General features: G+C 38.0%; 1 protein-coding gene across 3 annotated transcripts in view; it reads right to left on the reverse strand.

Moving 5' to 3' along the window:
- The window catches only part of KCNK2 (potassium two pore domain channel subfamily K member 2), a 231,562-nt gene that overhangs the window by 45,294 nt on the left and 167,106 nt on the right, over window positions 1–19,162 (reverse strand). For all 3 annotated transcript variants that reach the window (XM_013970432.2, XM_005690991.3, XM_005690992.3), the window contains exons 5-6: window positions 17,409–17,595; window positions 945–1,084 (exon numbers count right to left, since the gene is read on the reverse strand). In XM_013970432.2, the coding sequence (XP_013825886.1) occupies window positions 945–1,084; window positions 17,409–17,595 (327 nt within the window). The remainder of the gene's footprint in view (window positions 1–944; window positions 1,085–17,408; window positions 17,596–19,162) is intronic.

Genomic DNA, 19,162 nt, shown 5'->3' on the forward strand with positions numbered 1-19,162 from the left:
GTCTCTTGGTCTATAAATAATGAAATGAAGAGATAATTTCACCAGATAATGAAATGAAGGGATAATTAAAGGGAGACTGTGGATATTATATTTGTAAGTCTTATGAATTTGTTGTGCTGTGAAAAAAATTAGTAAAGTTGGCTAAGACCCAGAAGCAAAAAATATAGAATTCATAATAAAACACTACTCGGTCACAGTCAAACTAGTAGTACTTATGGACCTTTCAAAATAAATTAAATGTAACTTCTAAACTATAAAAAATTTCAGAGTCAAGACTGAAATTTCAAACTTTCCAAAATCTCATGAGTCAAAAATTCTAATGGTCATTTCTGTATATACAGTTGCATCAAAAAGATAAAAGGATATCTTTTTGAACAGCTGAAATCTGTACACAGGGTAATGGGTTCTAATGCAAACAGCTTTGGGGAATACATGTGTGTGTGTACATGTGCATGTGTACACACTTATACAGACCTAGGAGAAAAGAAAACAATTGAATACAATGAAAACTGAATATTATATATTACCTTCACTTTTTCATGCTACTGATATCTTGACACAAATATTTCCTGCTGTCTCTTTATGGAATAAAATTTACTCTATGTCATCGAGGAAATCAAGAAAAAAAAGAAATAATGAAGAAAATGTTTTCAACTGCATCTTTTTTTCATTACAAATTACTCTCAGCGCCAAGATATCATCTGACATGGAGAAGTATTTAAAAGTTTTGGTTAAGTCAATGAATTGCACCTTATATGATTGATAGCCTCCTGTAGCAAATGCACAGCAAACATAAACATTAAAAATTTTAAGTAATGTTCAAATATTTTTAAATATTTAAATGAATTAGTAAATATTTAATATTAAAAAATGTTAAAAAACATTAAAAGTAACCTTTCCTGAATTAATTAAATCATATTTTTACACCCATTTTTATTTCTCACCTCTTCCTTTGTCTTTTTTGATATCACTCGGAGCCAGTCTCCAATCATACTCAGGACAGCAGCGAAGTAAGCAAGCCCTACAAGGATCCAAAACCACACGACAGGCTTATAGAAGTCTAGGTACTCAATATCCGATCCACCTGTGAGACAAAAACAAAGCAGAACAGAATAACTTCATATTATAGAAATAAACAACATAGATTCCTACTGAAATAATCAACTGCATGTTGGCCTTCAGGACACAGAAATCTTATCAGTTGATCCGTGTTGTTTACTTCATAAGGAATTCCTTATTTTCATGCATGTAATCCTTATCTAGTTTTCAAGAACCATTCAAATTAATTCATTTTTAATTGAAGTATAGTAGATGCTGAAGCTGAAACTCCAATACTTTGGCTACCTGATGCGAAGAACTGACTCTTTGGAAAAGACCTTGATGCTGGGAAAGATTGAAGGCAGGAGTAGAAGGGGACAACAAAGGATAAGATGGTTGGCTGGCATCACCGACTCCATGGACGTGAGTTTGAGAAAGCTCCAGGAGCTGGTAATGGACAGGGAAGCCTGGCGTGCTGCAGTCCATGGGGTCGAAAAGAGTTGGATATGACCGAGTGACCGAACTGACGGTTGATTTACAATATTATATTGGTTTCAGATATAATAAGTTCTTAATAAGACCTTTTGTTACTTCTTCAGGTAATAATGATTTTTCCTTGTCCCATGTTACTTTCTGTTTATTGTAATGAATCTCAACTGGTCTAGCACTTAATTATTATGTGTATTAGTTTTCTTTCCACCTCTCTTGCGATAGGGAACAGAGTTGATACTTTTTTTAGCACGCATTTAGCTTAGTATTTTTATCCTATTTCTCATCAATTCATGCTAGCCAATCAGTACATGCAAACCAATCAATTCAAAGACAACCTGGACAGAAATTAGTTCTAATTTTAAAATCATCAATACAATGGATTGATAACAAATGCCAGTGACAATATTTTGGTGGGTCTAATTTGAATAAGAAGCAATTTTCAGATGATACTGCCATTCATTATTATCTGAAGTTTCAAGGGAATTCCCATGTTTGTCATAAATTTAAATCCCTTACTCTCAAGGAAAAAAAAAAATGGCAATGGAGTTCTTCTGTTTTAATCTTTGTTACTTTTCCATTTATTTGGTGCAGTAATTGCACCTATGAGAATCTGAATACATTTCAATGTATCCCAACTTATTAATAGGGCACTTACTAAGTTTCAAACTTAATGATGTTTGAAACTTAAAGTTTCAGAACAGTGATACTTTTCACAGGAGAGGGAAGCAGTCTCTCTCTTGAGAAATTAATAATTTAGCCTGAGAAAGCCTCACATAGACAGCTGGTCACAATGTGACATATCAAAGGACAGCAAAAAAGAATTTAAAATACTGTGACAGGACACAGAAGAAATGATTTTTTCTTCTGGAAGGGCGTAGATGAGAAGACAGAAGGTGAGTCAAACAATGAGGATCAAAACAGAAAAAAACTTAGTGTGAAAACATTTGATATATCCAAAGAACTAGGATTTCCCCTGTGATTCAGAGGTTTAGAATCTGCATTCCAATGCAGAGGACATAGGTTCGGTCCCTGGTTGGGGACGTGAGATCCCACATGCCTCAACAGAGAAGCTAGCCTGGCGCAGCTGCTGAGCACTGACACTCCAGAGCTTGCGCTGGAGCAACACGAGAAGGCCACATGCTGCAACTCGAGGAAGCCCTTCCACAGCAGCAAAGACCCCAAAGGTGCTGCCAGTATCAGCTAAAGCGACACTTGGAAGGAGGTCAGGAGAACAGACAGGTAGAAGAGAGGAATCTAGGAAAAAAACAAAAAACAAAAAACACTGCTTTGTTCTTAAAGCAGTGGGGCGTAGGTAAAGGCTTTTAGGCAGATTGGTGTTTGACTTACATGCGCAGAAAGATCTAGGGGCAGAGAGGGAAAGTTTGGCAGGGAAGCCCAGTGAGAAACTTTGTTCTGGGCTAGCTAAGGAAAGATTGAGGCAGAGTCAGACTGTGATGGAAAGAAAAGAGATCGGAGGCAGAATCGTCAGGGACTGACGATTACTTAGCTGGTGTGGTGAGTGAAAGGAAGGGCTCCAGCATGATCAGAGGCCAGAGACCCTCATTGGGTGGATGGTACCAGCAATTCAACAGCAAACACAGGAGAAGGAACAGGGACAATAAAAGGAAAAGCCATTCAAACTGGGGCAAAACAATTTTGAAGTGCTTGAGGTATCAACAGGCAAGACAAGCAGCAGGATCCTTAAATACAAATCTAACACTGAACAGGGCAGAGCTTCCCTGGTGGCTCAGACAGTTAAGAATCTGCCTGCCATTCAGGAGACACTGGTTCGATCCCTGGAGAAGTGAAGGTCCCCTGGAGAAGGGAACGGCTACCCACTCCAGTATTCTTGCCTGGAGAATCCCATGGACTGAGGAGCCTGGTGGGTTACACCCCATGGGATCACAAAGAGTCGGACACGACGAAGCAACTTAGCACACACACAACAGGGAAGAGCGGGTAATGATTTTAGAATCAAAAGCATAGAGACTGGGGATATTTAAACAGGGGTTGTGGACATAATTAAAAAAACTCCACCTGTATATTCAGAAGAACAGCTAATAAACAGCCAGTATACATTAAAAATCAAATATAAAAATTTGAATATAACATACTTTCTATAACTTAGACTGTGAGTTACCCACAATGACATTTTCAAATATTAAAGGGTCAGAGTAAAAGAAAATATTTTTCCATCAGGCAAATAATAGGAACAGAAAGAAGTTCAGCCGTTGTTGGGGACAAAGAAAAATTTTCAAGGTTCAGTTTATAAAGTCAATAATATTTACCTTCAAAATATTGTAAAAAAAATTACCTTGTGCAGCATTTTTAAAAATATCATTTCTGGGAAGGATTATAAAGGCTAAATGCATCTTGGGATGGTGAAGACTTGGCCCACGGGGGATGCAGTGCTACAAATTCACAGAAGCGACTTAGGAAATGTGTGTGGAAATCCGTTACATGATAGGTTCACTAGTGAATTCCATTTTTTAAATGTTTCCATTTCAAAGAAACCAAAATGACATTTTTTCCCCAAGTACTTTCTCTTTCAAAACCAGAAAGTCCTCATCCAAATAGTTGTGACTCACTTAACACATAAGTTCACCAAAATGTTGATTTTAGAAGTTAGTTCATGCTCAAGATGACTTTTTATAAGTTTTCTTTCTTATAAACAGGATGTCACAGTTTGAAAAGAGTAAATTAACTTAATCACTAAAAGGTCTATATTTGGGTAAAATGTTCATCCCACAAGTTTTAGTGGATTCTAGGCTGGGGGTAGTGTGGGCTGGGGGATGTTTTTTCACTCTTAATTGCCACTCTTAAGATGAAATACTGGCAGTCAAGTGATCCAGGGAAAGCTAATGTATATACAAGTATTATCCAATACTCACAAAACCTTTATACTTTCTGATATCTAAGATTTATGAATTAATTTTCACAGTATTCGATCTATTGGATTCAAGGATCTTAGCCAAATTTTGAAAATCTATAATGTCAAGATAACTTGCTGAAAAAGTTGTTTTTTTTTAAAATTAGGAAATATTTTTAAAATGTAATTATAAGCATTAATTTTAGTCCAGCACATTCAAGAAATCTGTACATGGGTTTCTTGCTAGCTAGTGGGAACCTACTGCATAGTGCAGGGAGCTCAGCTCAGTGACCTAAATGAATGGGACGGGAGAGGGGAGGACCAAGAGAGAGGGGATATACGTATACATATAGCTGATTGACGTTTCTGTACAGCAGAAACTAATGCATCGTAAAGCAACTCTAACCCTCCCTCCCCCCCGCCAAAAAAAAAAAAAACCTAGTGTAGTCTCTCTGTCCTGGCATAGTCCTTCCCTATTTGGCCCCTACTCCCATCTGCATTCCACCACTCCACTGTTTTTTTTCTTTCTTGCCCAGACTCCTGAGACGTGGCCTGTGGGCTGCTGCAACCCGCTCTTCCCTCCTCATCTGGCACCTCACTGCCATGTTCTGTGTTGCCACTGAAAACATGCATGCAAGTCCTTTCCATTTTAAGAGCTTTCTGGCTGATCATTACAGGAGAGCAGGCGGATGGTAATAAAAACAGCGAAGAGGGGTGGAGGTACCAAGGTTTGGGGAACCTTATAAACTTTTAAAAATAGTTAAAATAAGCCTCTTTCTGACTCTCACATGATGGCCTCTTTTAGATGGCGCCATTTTTGTCTGGAATTATTCTCCTTGAGACTTCAATAAGGAAATCACCAGAGCCTAATAAAGCTCATCAAGCCCAGCAAAGTTTCAATTTCAGTCTGGCATTATTCCTAGGAGCCCATTCTCTCCTAAGATGAGCTTCCCAAACACTGTTCCACAACAATCCCTTTCTTACCTGGTTCCAGCATTAACGAAGCCCTTATCTGGTACCAAAGAGTTGTTGGTTGAGGTTCTTATTTTGGCCTCGTAGTCCTAGATAACCCAGTCCTAGCTAATAAGCTCACTGCGGCTGATTTACAGAATATTCAAACTCTGATGGAGAGAAGGGAATGAGAGCTAAGATTTACTGATGGTCTACCTGAATGAAATCATGCCGTACTAAATACCTGAGTAGGAAGGTATTACGGGGCGTTGTATTTCCACTCCTCATGAAAGTGAAAGTGTTAGTTGCTCATTTGTGTCCAGCTCTTTGCAAGTCCATGGACTGTAGCCCATCAGATTCTTCTGTCCATGGAATTCTCCAGGCAAGACTACTGGAGTGGGAAGCCACTTCCACCTCCAGGGGAATCTTCCAGACCCAGGGATTGAACCTGATCTCCTTCATTGCAGGCAGATTCTTTACTGTCTGAATCACTAGGGAAGCCCTTCCCACTCCTCCTATTTCCACTGATTTAGCTCAAGATTCCTTTGTTGTTTCTTTTTTAGCACAAGATTCTTAGTAAGACCAATTGGTCACTGAGCCTTAGGCCATATCTCCAGATGTTTTTATCAGTAGTTAAGCTGATATTTCAAGTGCCATAATTCTCACAGTCTGTTCAGAACTCAAGGATGGAAGATTTGTGTTGGGTTCCTAAAATCCCAATAGTAAGTAACCCCATTTTCCAACAGACAAGGCATCCTCTCTGTAGGGTAAGTATAATAACAGTTGTCAGGTCACACAGCAAAGGGGACAGCAGAGCGCGAATTCACACTCAGGCTTGTCTGGCTTCATAAGATGGGCTCCTGTCGTTGAACCAGGTTGGCTATGTCACCTGTGACCTGTTATTGTCCTTCCCATCATTCCCATTCAGTTACTGTCCTTCCCATTTTCCCACCTTCTTTTTTCTCATCCATACTGTATGGCAGACAGTTAGCTAGCGCTGGAGATGCTACATCAAACAAGGTGCTTCTTTTTCCCTCAAGGTTCTTACCTAGAAACCAGGTGGGTCTGAGGTCAGCACTGTTTTACTAGTAGCTTCTTGTCTTATGTCCCCATTCCAACAGTTTCCAAAAGTTGGTCCTATTCTGCTCTACACTTGAATGTACATTGCCCTCTCTCCCTTAAATTTAATTTTCTTTCTTTGGATGATGCTGACTCACAGAATATTTACAAATAAGGATTTAAAGAATGATTTAGCCATTATGGATCAAACTCCATGTTTCTCCTCAGCTTTTCTAAAATGATATATATATTATAGAATATAGATAAAATATACAACTTTGTTTTAAAGAAAATAAAGGTCATGTTTTACATGGGTCTGTATTTTAATATAGGTATCAAATATGGATTTCAGTATTTTTGGTACATTTGACTTTCTTTTTATTCATGAAAGCTGCGTGTTAGTCCACTCCAGTACTCTTGCCTGGAGACCCCCACGGACAGAGGAGCCTGGCGGGTTATAGTCCATGGGGTCGCAAAAAGTTGGACATGACTGACACACGTGCATGCTGTCTTAATATTAAGGGGCAAAAACTTATTTTCTGCTTTAGTATATTTTCCTTTTTTATAGTAAAGCAATTTAACTTAATAAAGTCTTTTCTTAATGCAGCAAGAATTAAGAGGCTCTTTCAATAATGCTGTAAATTATGTTTTCTTTTTTACAAATGAAAATATGACTTCAGTATTAAACAACAGCTCACCCACTAAATCAAGCTTTCCCTATGCCATCAAGTTAAAAAAAAAAAACACAAGACCAAAAAAGGTAACTAAATCTCTCTAGCATTTGAACCTATATTTGGGGATTCTCAATTTCAGCACTCAAGAAGTTGTCCATTTCCTGGTAGGTACTTTGTCTAAGGACTAAAGAAACTGCCATCAGAAAAACAGCAGTCTCAAGATCATAAAGAAAGAAAAATCAACACATTGTCTTACTCATCCTTTATAAGGATGGAAATCTATAGGATATAGGATGTACATTATTGTTACATCTACAAATTATCTTTAAGTCTATATATCAATAGAGAGTAATTTGCAGTCTTTTTCATTGAACTTAGTACAATTTACTGCCTAGCTCACTGAGAATTAACTGTCAATCAACATTTTCCTTGTTATTTTTTCCCATGTGTTCTAAAATTCTTCTATATATCCATTTTGAATCCTAGAAGTTAAATAACTCCTTGGTTTGCCTACAGTCCTTAACTTCTGAACTGCTTGGGTCTAATCCCATTTAGTTAGTTACACACATAGCTCTCAGTTTTCTGATGAGTTGAGCTCTCTGAGAGTCACCAGCTGATTCAGGGGGTTACCAGATGTCTTGCAGAATTTTTCCATTTTAACACACAGATCTATCAAGAAGAGAAAATGATTTCCTATTTAATTGTTACTCCTGGATTTCAAACATTATGTCCCATAGGAACAAGACAAGTGCAATCATTACCACTAAGTGCTAAGCACAGTTATCTAATATAGAATACATGCTCACTAAACATCAGAATGAATGCACATATGACTGATGACTATAAGGCATCTCCCTAACAGTCATGTAAGCCCTCTCTTTTCCATCAGAGAAAATTTTCTGAGCCACTATGGTGGTGCTGAAGAACTGACTGTTCTTCACTTGACCTCACTTCTGATCAGGTATTTTCCTTGTCATTTGCTAAATTCCTGGCAAATCTCTGCTCAGTGATCAGCCCAATAAACAGCAATTTTAATACCTGGCCTTTGAATAGTTGCAAAACTTTTAGAACACATCAGTAACTGTTTTCTCGAAGCTGTCTATTAGGACAAACTGGATCAAAAAATGCTTGTCATGGTTTTTCAATGGAGATTTATATGTTTTCATAATAAACTCATCTTCCATTAAGCAAGCTCTGAGCACTCCACTAAATGAGTCATGTTTTTGGTTATAACAGAAAGCAAGGGCTTGGTTACAAAAAACTGCATTTCCAATAATGACTTTGGAAACATACTTCCAAGAAAACTTAATTCTTAATATGAGATAAACAAATATGTTTTTTTTCCCAAGTCAAAAAATATGAAGACAAAAGATTCAAAAACTGTGAAAATCTATAAAGTTTTGAAAGGGTAAATGCGCTGGAAGGCCAGTTTTACCTGCTTTAATTTCCCTTTTTTTTTTTTTTTTCTATTTAGAGAAGCATATGACATTAAGCCTAAAGCCTGATTAACCCAGCAAGTACTCAAAACTACATGTGAGACAAAAAAAGTTTCATTATTCAACTAATATACTAAATTTCACTGATCAAAATTCTAAGAATATATATTTGGATGGCAAAGTAAATTTACGCTCAGAACGAAAATGTGTTCTCATAATATCAACTATAAGGGTTTCTTAGAATACATCTAAACTTTTGGTTACAATTTTTGTTTTTTATTAGAAAAGTATCTAATGTGAGGACATTGCTTTGTGAAACTATGTATTTATATCTGGCTTTCACTCAATCATATTATCTCTTATGAACTAACCTGGCTTACAAAAGAGCGTTGCTGAAGACTTCTGGCATGGCGGGCTACAGTCCATGGGGTTGCAAAAGAATCAGACAAGGCTTAAGAGACGAAACAAGAACAAAAAGACTTCTTTGGGCAATGTCTATCAGTTCATAGAAATGCACTTCTTGGTTTCCATGACTTATTCTAGTCCTAACAGTATATACTAAAGAGGATGCTAACTTTGAAAAATAATGTTAAATTATGTTAAATTAGGTAATTATTTGACTTCACTTCTGAAGAATCATCAACTAATTTTTTACTGATATATAACTGATGTACATTTCATTAGTTTCAGGTGTATAATATAGTGGTTCAACATATATATATATACACATATATATATATACATACATATATAAATGAGATGATCATGACAATAGGTCTAGTTACTGTCACTAAAGTTATTATAATATTAGTTAATATACTCCCTATTCTGTAACTTATTTATTGTATTATTTATTTTATAACTGGAGGTTTGTGCCTCTTAATCAGCTTCACCTATTTTGCCCATCCCCCAACCCATAGTGATTTTTTAAAATCATGGATTTAGACAACAAGTTTTATAAGCAAGCCTAAATAAGTAGAAGTCAATCTTTCACACATTTCTATATAATTAATATAACTTCTTAGATTTTAATGAGATCTAACTCTCGGCCTATAAGGCAAGCATGATTTAATAATTTATCAATTCAGATTTCTCATCAAACGAGAAATAACATGACAAAAGTTAAGAAATGAAATATAGGAAACCAAGAGTAAGCTGTCAAATATAATTTTTACCAGTCTTCCCTGGTGGTCTAGACAGTAAAGAATCTGCCTGCAATACGGGAGGCCTGGATTTGAAACCTAGATCAGGAAGATTTCCCTGGAGAAGGAAATGGAAACCCACTCCAATATTCTTGCCTGGAGAATTGCAAGGACAGAGGAGCCTGCCGCGAAGAGTCAGACAAGACCGAGTGAGTAACACTTAACTTACCTCTACGAATTTGACTGCAAATTATTATAGACATTGTTAAAATCAAGTAAATGATACTTGGCTAAATAATGTACTTTCTCGTTTTATCTTTTAGGAAGAGTTGCTCTGTGAACTACAGTTAGCAACAGAGGGTCTGTTTATTCATATGTAAAACAAAAATGTTACAATGGACCTGTGGCTCCCAGGTCTTTTTTAGCTCTAGAATATTGAGCATTAGTAAAAGAACAAAAAAGGCCATCAGGAAGGAGTAAACACAAATTACTAAGGCAACCAATCATCCAGTAAAACACATTCTTCCATAAATATAAATGTAAGATTGAAATTTGCTGGGGGAGTTCTTCCTGAAGAAAAACCATTAAATGTTGAATTCTTATGTTCAGTCACATACACAGAGAAAGCTGCCCTTTACTAGTAGTTGCTAAATGCTTCTGATACACTATAGCCAACAGTGAAAAGGACTGGTGGGTGCAAAGGTAAATTTACATTTATTTATGAATTAGAAATATATTATGCCCTAATAGATTATATCATGAACATTATGACATACAAAAAATGAAAAGTACGCAGCCATAAAAAGGAAAGAAACTGCCATTTGCAGAGAGGCGGACAGACGTGGATATTACTATGAAATTATGTAGAGTCTAGAAAACTGGTGTAGATGATATTATTAGCAAAGAAGAAATAGAGACACTGATGCAGAGAACAAATACATGGATACAAAGTGGGGAAGGGAGGGAGTGGGATGAACTGGGAGACTGGGATTGACATGTACACACTAGTATAAAACAGACAACGAAGGAGAACAGACTGTAGAGGGGATTCTACTCACGCCCTGTGGCGCCCTAACTGGGAAGGAAGTCCAAGGAAGAGGGGATAGATGTATACGTATGGCTGCTTCACTTTGCTGTACAGCAGAAACCTCCACAACATCGTAAAGCAGCTATATCTTTGTATAGCGTTAGTCGTTCAGTTGTGTCCAACTCTTTGCGATCCCATAGACTGTAGCCCGCCAGGCTCCTCTGTCCATGCAATTCTCCAGGCAAGAATACTGACATGGGTAGCCATTCCCTTCATCAGGGGATCTTCCTGACCCAGGGATCAAACCCAGTCTCCTGCATTGCAGGCAGATATTTTTTTTTACCATGTGAGCAACCAGGGAAGTCCAAAGGTAGTTATACTACAAATTAAAAAAAAAAAAAAAAAGAATCATAGGACCATAGGACCATAGCAACATCATAGATCTAAAGCCAAAAAATTAAAAATAAAATAAAAAGTAAGAAATGGACATTTAAAAATACAAAGCAACAGGGGTTGACCTGTTTTCTTCCCATGGCAAAAGGTCTAGCTGCATGTAATTTCATGCTCACTCCCTGAGGATGAGCACTCTGCTTCAGAGCTGTCTGCACTACCACATCACATCATCTCTTGCTGCTTCTGAGATGCTCCTAATACTTACACCAATGTTACAACCTGTATCCTAAACATTTAGATATCACGTTCCAAAATTTACTCCTTTTACTTTAATAACACCATGGTTTGAAGTGTATGTTTTTAAATTTGTCTTCAAAGAAGTCTAATACAAAAATATAATTGAATTCTAATCCCGTTTGGAGTAGCACTTGCAGACTTGAGAAAGGCATCAGACAGCGGGTGTCTAAGAGAAGTACGTCTCTGTTTTCTTTGGAGATTTACAGCCTAATAGAAAGATGAGAAGGTTCAAGTTTGAGCAATGCTGCTTGCTTTTTCCTGGCAAAAATATCAAAATTAAGTGCAAATCCTATCTGTAGAGACATCTAATAGCAAGAGGGAAGGCTCTAAAAAGTAAACAACTGATGTTTCCCAGATGGGGCCGTCGCTTTAACTTAGTGGCTAACTTTACTTGTCACAAGGTACCCAGAAGGAAAGACTATTTTTATGTATTCTACTTAACTATAGCAGTTATTTTCCAAGATCCTTTAAAAAACTCACAATTTATTTTTTCCCAAAGACTCTCATGAAGGGCACACATTTCCTAGGCAGCTTTTGCCACATCTTTCCCCTTGTCCACCATTTCAATCCAAAAATGCTCCCAGGGCACGCAGATATAGGATGTAAAGATTATAGGACCAGGAATAGGGTTCTACAGTTTCACAAAGACCAAAATAGGTACAAAATACATAAGTTAAGGAGACAGAGATAAGTCAACGAAAGTAGTGTCCATTCTGCTTCTCTAATTTTCTCAGCATTTGTCACTTCGAACACATTAAATTCCTTTGCAAGTTGTTCGCAAAGCATATTTCTACCATTTTTCACTATTCCTCTGTACAAATGAAATTAAAATAATGGGCTTAAAGAGGGGTATAATAAAATAAAACCTTAGTAATAATAACAATGTTTCTTAGACTATATCTAATGCCATGCAAATATTCTGTTCCCCTGTTCTCCTCCAATACTGTGACCATGACTGTATTCAGGGTTCCCACTGATATACAAGATGTTTTCAGACAGCTGAGGGAGGCTACTGAAAGACTAACACAATCCAGCCAGTTTCAGAGTGCTGGTCTCCTAAGGGAAATTTAAAACTTACTTTCTTCATCTTCTCCAAAACCATAAAGTAAAAATATTTGTTCGTCTTTTTTTTAAGCTGGTTTATACTGTGGTCACAAATATAACACTATTTTAGGATTCCACCCACATTTTTATTTATAACTTTTTTTTTTAGAGAGTCTCAGATTATGAGGTTCACGCTGGACTGACACTTATTTAAAATAACATGTGCGCCATATTGCATCATTGAAATCTGCTAAGATAAAAGAACTCAAAAGTTCTCATTAAACAAACAAATAAATAAATGAGATGTGCGTGCTTAGCTGCTTAGTTGTGACGGACTCTTTGCAATCCTTAGCACTATGGCCCACCAGGCTCCTCTATCCATGGGATTCTCCCCGCAAGAATACTGGAGTGGCTTGCTATTTCCTTTTCCAAAGGATCTTCATGACCCAGGGACTGAACCTGCATCTCCTGTGTCTCCTGCATTCAGGCAGATTTTTTACCTGCTGACCCACTGGGGAAGCCTAGAGTGAGGTGAGGAATGTATTTAATCAATTGGATTCTTTCACAATGTATAATATATATATATGAAAACACCACGATGTGCACTTTAAACATCTTATGATTTTATCGGTCAATTGTACCTCAATAAAGCTGAAAAATAAATACATTAATAAATAAACACAACTATGTATTACCATAAAACATCAAAAATTAAATAGGATATAATAACATGTGCAATACAAGGCTGTTGGCTTGAAAATGGAAGACTTGTCACCTAATACCTATATATTCCACAGGTACTGTAAGACCTCTGGTTAATTATATTACACATAATTTAATTATAATTAAATAAAATTGCTAATTATAATTAAATATAATCGCTAATTACATTTACAGAATAGTACAGTAGCCCAGGCTTCCCAGGTTGCACTAGTGGTAAAGAATCTGCCTGCCAAAACAGGAGACGCAAGAGACACGGGTTTGATCCCTGGGTTGGGAAGATGCCCTAGAGGAGGGCGTGGCAACCCACTCCAGTATTCTTGCCTGGAGAATCCCGTGGACAGAGGGGACTGGCGGGCTGCAGTCTATTGGGTCTCAAAGAGTTGGACACAACTGAAGTGACAGGACACACGCACAATAGCCTCAGATTAACACAGCACGAGTATAATATTTTTTTAATTGGGGTACAGCTGCTTTACAATGTTGTGTTAATTTATGCTATACAATGAAGTGAACCAGCTTATACATACACACATACACCATATCCTCTTGCTCTTGGACCTCCCTCCTAGCCCCTCCCCATCCCATCCTATTCCACTCATCTAGGCCAACAGGCAGCACAGAGCTGAGCTCCCTGCGCTATATAGCAGCTTCCCATTAGCTATCTGCCTTGCACATGGCACTGTACACATGTCAGTTCCAATCTCCCAATTCATCCCACACCACCGTCTGTGTCCACACACCCATCCCCTATGTCTGCATCTCTTTTCTTGCCTTGCAGATCGGTTCATCTATCTGTACCATTTTTCTATATTCCACATACATGCATTAACATACGATATTTGTTTTGCTTGTTCTGACTTACTTCACTCTGCCTGACATCCCTACATCTCACTTTCTGCTACATTAAAGCTCTTTCCATTTCTAACTATATCTATGACACTAATGAAAGGTAGAAAAATGGTCATTTTAGGACAAAAGCTTGTTGTCCAATATTAGCTACAAATGTCTGAGATTCTTCTCTCTGCATTTTGCTAATTAGGAAACAAACAGATCTCCACCCTTTCCCATCCAGCACAGAGATGTGAATGTACTGTTTTGGACCAAAAGCAAATCTTTGCTTGTAGAAGCATCCCCGTCTTCAAAGATATTATACATTCCCCAGAAAGAAGGGCTTTGCCAAGTTAAACTGTAATTAACAAATAATAAAAACAGATGCCTTCTCTGAAATTTTTATAAAGCTACACAACATATTTTCTTTTTGGATAATATTTAAGTAAGAGGTTTGAGTCAAAATAGAAGAGTAAACAACTTGAAAGTATAAAACCCTCCTAAAATTAAATTAGGCTACTTAGTTTATTCTGGGAAGTTTACTAGCACATTCCTACTATAATGGTTATCAGCATGTTTTTCTAACACTTCAAACTTATTTTTTTAAAGAAAAATTTAGATTTTTTAGGAGCTGGTCAGAATGATGCATGACAGAGAATTACTACATTACTTTTACCACTATTACTACAATTTACTTAATACTGGAGTTAGGACAATAATGTGTGTGTGTGCTCAGTCGTGTCTGACTGTGCAACTCCATGGACCATAGCCCACCAGGCTCCTCTGTCCATGGGATTCTCCAGGCAAGAATACTGGAGTGGGTTGCCATTTCCTCCTCCAGGGGGTCTTCCCAACCCAGGGATCGAACCTGCATCTCCCAAGTCTCCTACACTGGCAGGTGGATTCTTCACCACTGAGCACTGGGGCAGCCCCTGAACAGTAATAATAATGAGATAATCTAATAGGAAAAGAGAGATGAAATGATATAAGATCTAAGAGATAAAACAATAAAGCAAACAGCAACAGAAATAACATATATAGACAAAGGAAACATGTCTTAAAATCATGAATTTTAAAACATGGATAAATTGCTAAAAAGATGAAAAACACTGATACTAGAACTGAAAATTAGAGGAGATAAATATCTTAGAGAAAAGGAGGTTTTAAGTAGCTCAGCACATCTTCCAAAGTTTGAGATGTTTCTAAAACTGAAATATGAGAGTGACATTACCAAGATGGTAACTAGCTTGTTCCTGGCTTCACTCCCCCCTCACAAGAAGAAAAACTAACAACTATTCAAGGACAAAATACCACTGAGAGAATCCTAGGACATGGGAGTGGGGCTGAAGCACCCTGGGACCCCAGACACCAAGGCAGACTGCATTAGAAGAATGGATGTTAGCAGAACCGACTGTGGTGATCACTTCATTGCATGATCTATGTAAATTAAACCATCCTGCTGTTACCCCTTGAACATACCCAGTGATGTATGTCAATTATTTCTCAAGAAAGCTGGGAGGAAAAACAAAGATATGGAAAGGCCTAGTAAAAAGAGCAAAGATAATTTAAACTTGAATTCTTATACCACTGAAAAAACAAATAAGAGGCAGATAAGTGGTTTCTGAAATTAGGAAAAGGAGTACATCAAGGCTGTATATCGTCATCCTGCTTATTTAACTTCTATGCAGAGTACATCATGAGAAACGCTGGACTGGAGGAAGCACAAGCTGGAATCAAATTGCTGGGAGAAATATCAATAACCTCAGATATGCAGATGACACCACCCTTATGGCAGAAAGTGAAGAGGAACTAAAAAGCTTCTTGATGAAAGTGAAAGAGCAGAGTGAAAAAGTTGGCTTAAAGCTCAACATTCAGAAAACGAAGATCATGGCATCTGGTCCCATCACTTCGTGGGAAATAGATGGGGAAACAGTGGAAACGGTGTCAGACTTTATTTTGGGGGGGGCTCCAAAATCACCACAGATGGTGACTGCAGCCATGAAATTAAAAGACGCTTACTCCTTGGAAGGAAAGTTATGACCAACCTAGATAGCATATTCAAAAGCAGAGACATTACTTTGTCAACCAAGGTCCATCTAGTCAAAGCTATGGTTTTTCCAGTGATCATATATGGAGAAGACTCTTGAGAGTCCCATGGACCGCAAGGAGATCCAACCAGTCCATTCTAAAGGAGATCAGTCCTGGTGTTCTTTGGAAGGAATGATGCTAAAGCTAAAACTCCAGTACTTTGGCCACCTCATGCGAAGAGTTGACTCATTGGAAAAGACTCTGATGCTGGGAGGGATTGGGGGCAGGAGGAAAAAGGGACAACAGAGGATGAGATGGCTGGATGGCATCACAAACTCGATGTCATGAGTTTGAGTGAACTCCGGAGTTGGTGATGGACAGAGAGGCCTGGCGTGCTGCGATTCATGGGGTCACAAAGAGTCGGACATGACTGAGCGACTGAACTGAACTGAAGTGGTTTCTGAAATTAGAGTGGTCGGAGAAGGCAATGGCACCCCACTCCAGTACTCTTGCCTGGAAAATCCCATGGACGGAGGAGCCTGGTGGGCTGCAGTCCATGGGGTCGCTAAGAGTCGGACACGACTGAGCGACTTCCCTTTCAATTTTCACTTTCTTGCATTGGAGAAGGAAATGGCAACCCACTCCAGTGTTCTTGCCTGGAGAATCCCAGGGACAGGGGAGCCTGGTGGGCTGCCGTCTATGGGGTCGCACAGAGTCTGACATGACTGAAGGGACTTAGCAGCAAAACACTCTGAACAGACAGCAATTTAAATTTCTTTTACAGAATGAAAAATAAATATTCAACTGTACCCTTTTGCTGACCTACACTGTCATGGAATGATCTCTTTTTTTTAATTTTTTTGGCTCCGTCACTGTTACAGATGAAACTGTGTTTTCCAAAAATATGTGTTGAAGTCCCAACCCTGGCACTTTGAAACATGAGCTTATTTGGAAATAAGGCCCTTGGCAGATACAATCAGTTATGATGAATTCATACTGGAGTAGAGTGGGCTTTTAATCCGATGTGACTGGTGTCTTTATAAGAAGAGGGAAATTTGGTCACAGCACGGGGACACAGGGAGAACACGATATGATGACGAAAGCAGAGATGAAGTGACGCAGCTACCACCCGAGGACCAGCAGGGACTGACGCTCTCCGCCTCCAGAAGCTGGGGAGAAGGAAGGGAGGATTCTACCAGTCCCAGAGGGACTCTGCCCCTGCTGGCACTCTGAGTTTGAATTTCTATAAGAGAATAAATTTCTTTTGTTTAAAGGTACCCAGTTTGTGGTGCTTTCTTATGACAGCCCTGGGAAATAGAGGCAGTCACTGTGTTGTCTACAAACCCAAGAGAAAAAGTTTAACTAAAGGAGAAGGGTTAGGAGAGCAATGTTTCTTCAAAAACTTACCTGCGACATAGTCGCCAAAGCCAATGGTGGTTAAGGTGATAACCACAAAATAAATGGCGTCCAGGGCACTCCAGCCTTCTATGTGCTTGAATATGATCGCAGGCAGAGCGACGAAGAGTACACAGCCAAACAGAATAAAGATGATTGTTGAGATGATTCGTATCTTGGTTTGACTAACATTCCACTTCTAGGGATGAGAGTGAGAGAGAGAGAGGGGGAGAGACAGATACTAAGAGAGAGAAATAGACTGAGGATCGATTATTGATGTACCTGCAAAGTTAACCTATATATACTGTTTAAATTATTTTTTATTGGAGTATAGTTGCTTTACAATGTTATGTTAGTTTCTACTGTAGAACAATGTGAATCAGCTATATATATATACACATACACACACATACACATGCACGCGCACACACACACACACACACACACATACCCATATCGCTTCTTTTTTGGATTTCCTTCACATTTAGGACATCACAGAGCTCTGAGGAGAGTTCCCGGAGCGATACGGTAGGTTCTTATTATATATTTTATGCATATAACCTGTACACACTGTTATCAGCAAATAAGCAAATGAGAATGGTACTTTATTCTTTTATAATTAATTTTCAATTGTCTTTACTTAAACATATTAGGTATAATATGAATAACTGTAAACAACCAATGCTAATAATGATGCTACTTTACTTTCATATAGCTTTGCAACAGGTAAAATACTTTCTAAGGTACATAATATTTGCTCAGAGAACAAAATTTCAGATTTACATCATTCTTTCTTTATCTGAACTACTTTTTAAATATTTCTATTCCACAAGCAAACAACTGATTTTGGGCCAAACACAACCTAGAAATACATGAAAATTGAGAAAACTGAAGCATAAATTAAATATCCACTGTTGATAACTGATAAAATCATTAATTTCATGGAGACTTTTCCCTTCTCCCACCACATTTTCCTATCATTGTTCAACTAATTAAAGCGAAATACTAGCAGACTTAAAGTCCACAGTTGATTTCCATGTGAACTAGACAAACCGTCTCACTGTTCTACGACCTCAAGCTGTACAACTAAATATACAAGACATGATATGTAGACAACGAGATGTCTTCAACACCTCTAAGCTAGAGCTGCCCTCAGAGGACCCACACTGCTTCACCTCTGAATTTAATATGAAGCACGTGCGTGCATGCTAGGTCGCTTCAGTCGTGTCTGACTCTTTGCAATCCTATGGACTGTAGCAAGCCAGGCTGCTCTGTCCCTGGCATTCTCCAGGCAAGAATACTAGAGTGGGTTGCATGCCCTCCTGCAGGGGATCTTCCCAAACCAGGGATCAAACCCACATCCCCTATGGCGCCTACATTGCAGGAATATTTTTTATGCCACTGAGCCACCAGGGAAGCCCCAATATGAAATATATCTAATGTTAAAACTGGAATTATAATTTCAATTGAAAACCTAACACTCAGTGATCTTATTTCATCAATAGTTAAATACTCGAACTTTTTATGAAAAGATAAAACATTATCAAATAATAAAAACATAATGGTAGTGACAGAAGTAACAAATCATCTATAATCTGACTCTCTAACACAATTATTTTCTTCATTCATAATTTTCAAGAATAAAAGCTTGTCATCATGGTATTATTACTATTTTTCACTTAAAATTCTAAGAGCATTTTCATTTTATTTTTTCTACTGAATATCATATGCCCATGAACATCTTCATTATATTATTTTTGGTCCTA

Source organism: Capra hircus, chromosome 16 (assembly GCF_001704415.2).
Source record: "Capra hircus breed San Clemente chromosome 16, ASM170441v1, whole genome shotgun sequence".
Taxonomy (NCBI): Eukaryota; Metazoa; Chordata; class Mammalia; order Artiodactyla; family Bovidae; genus Capra; species Capra hircus.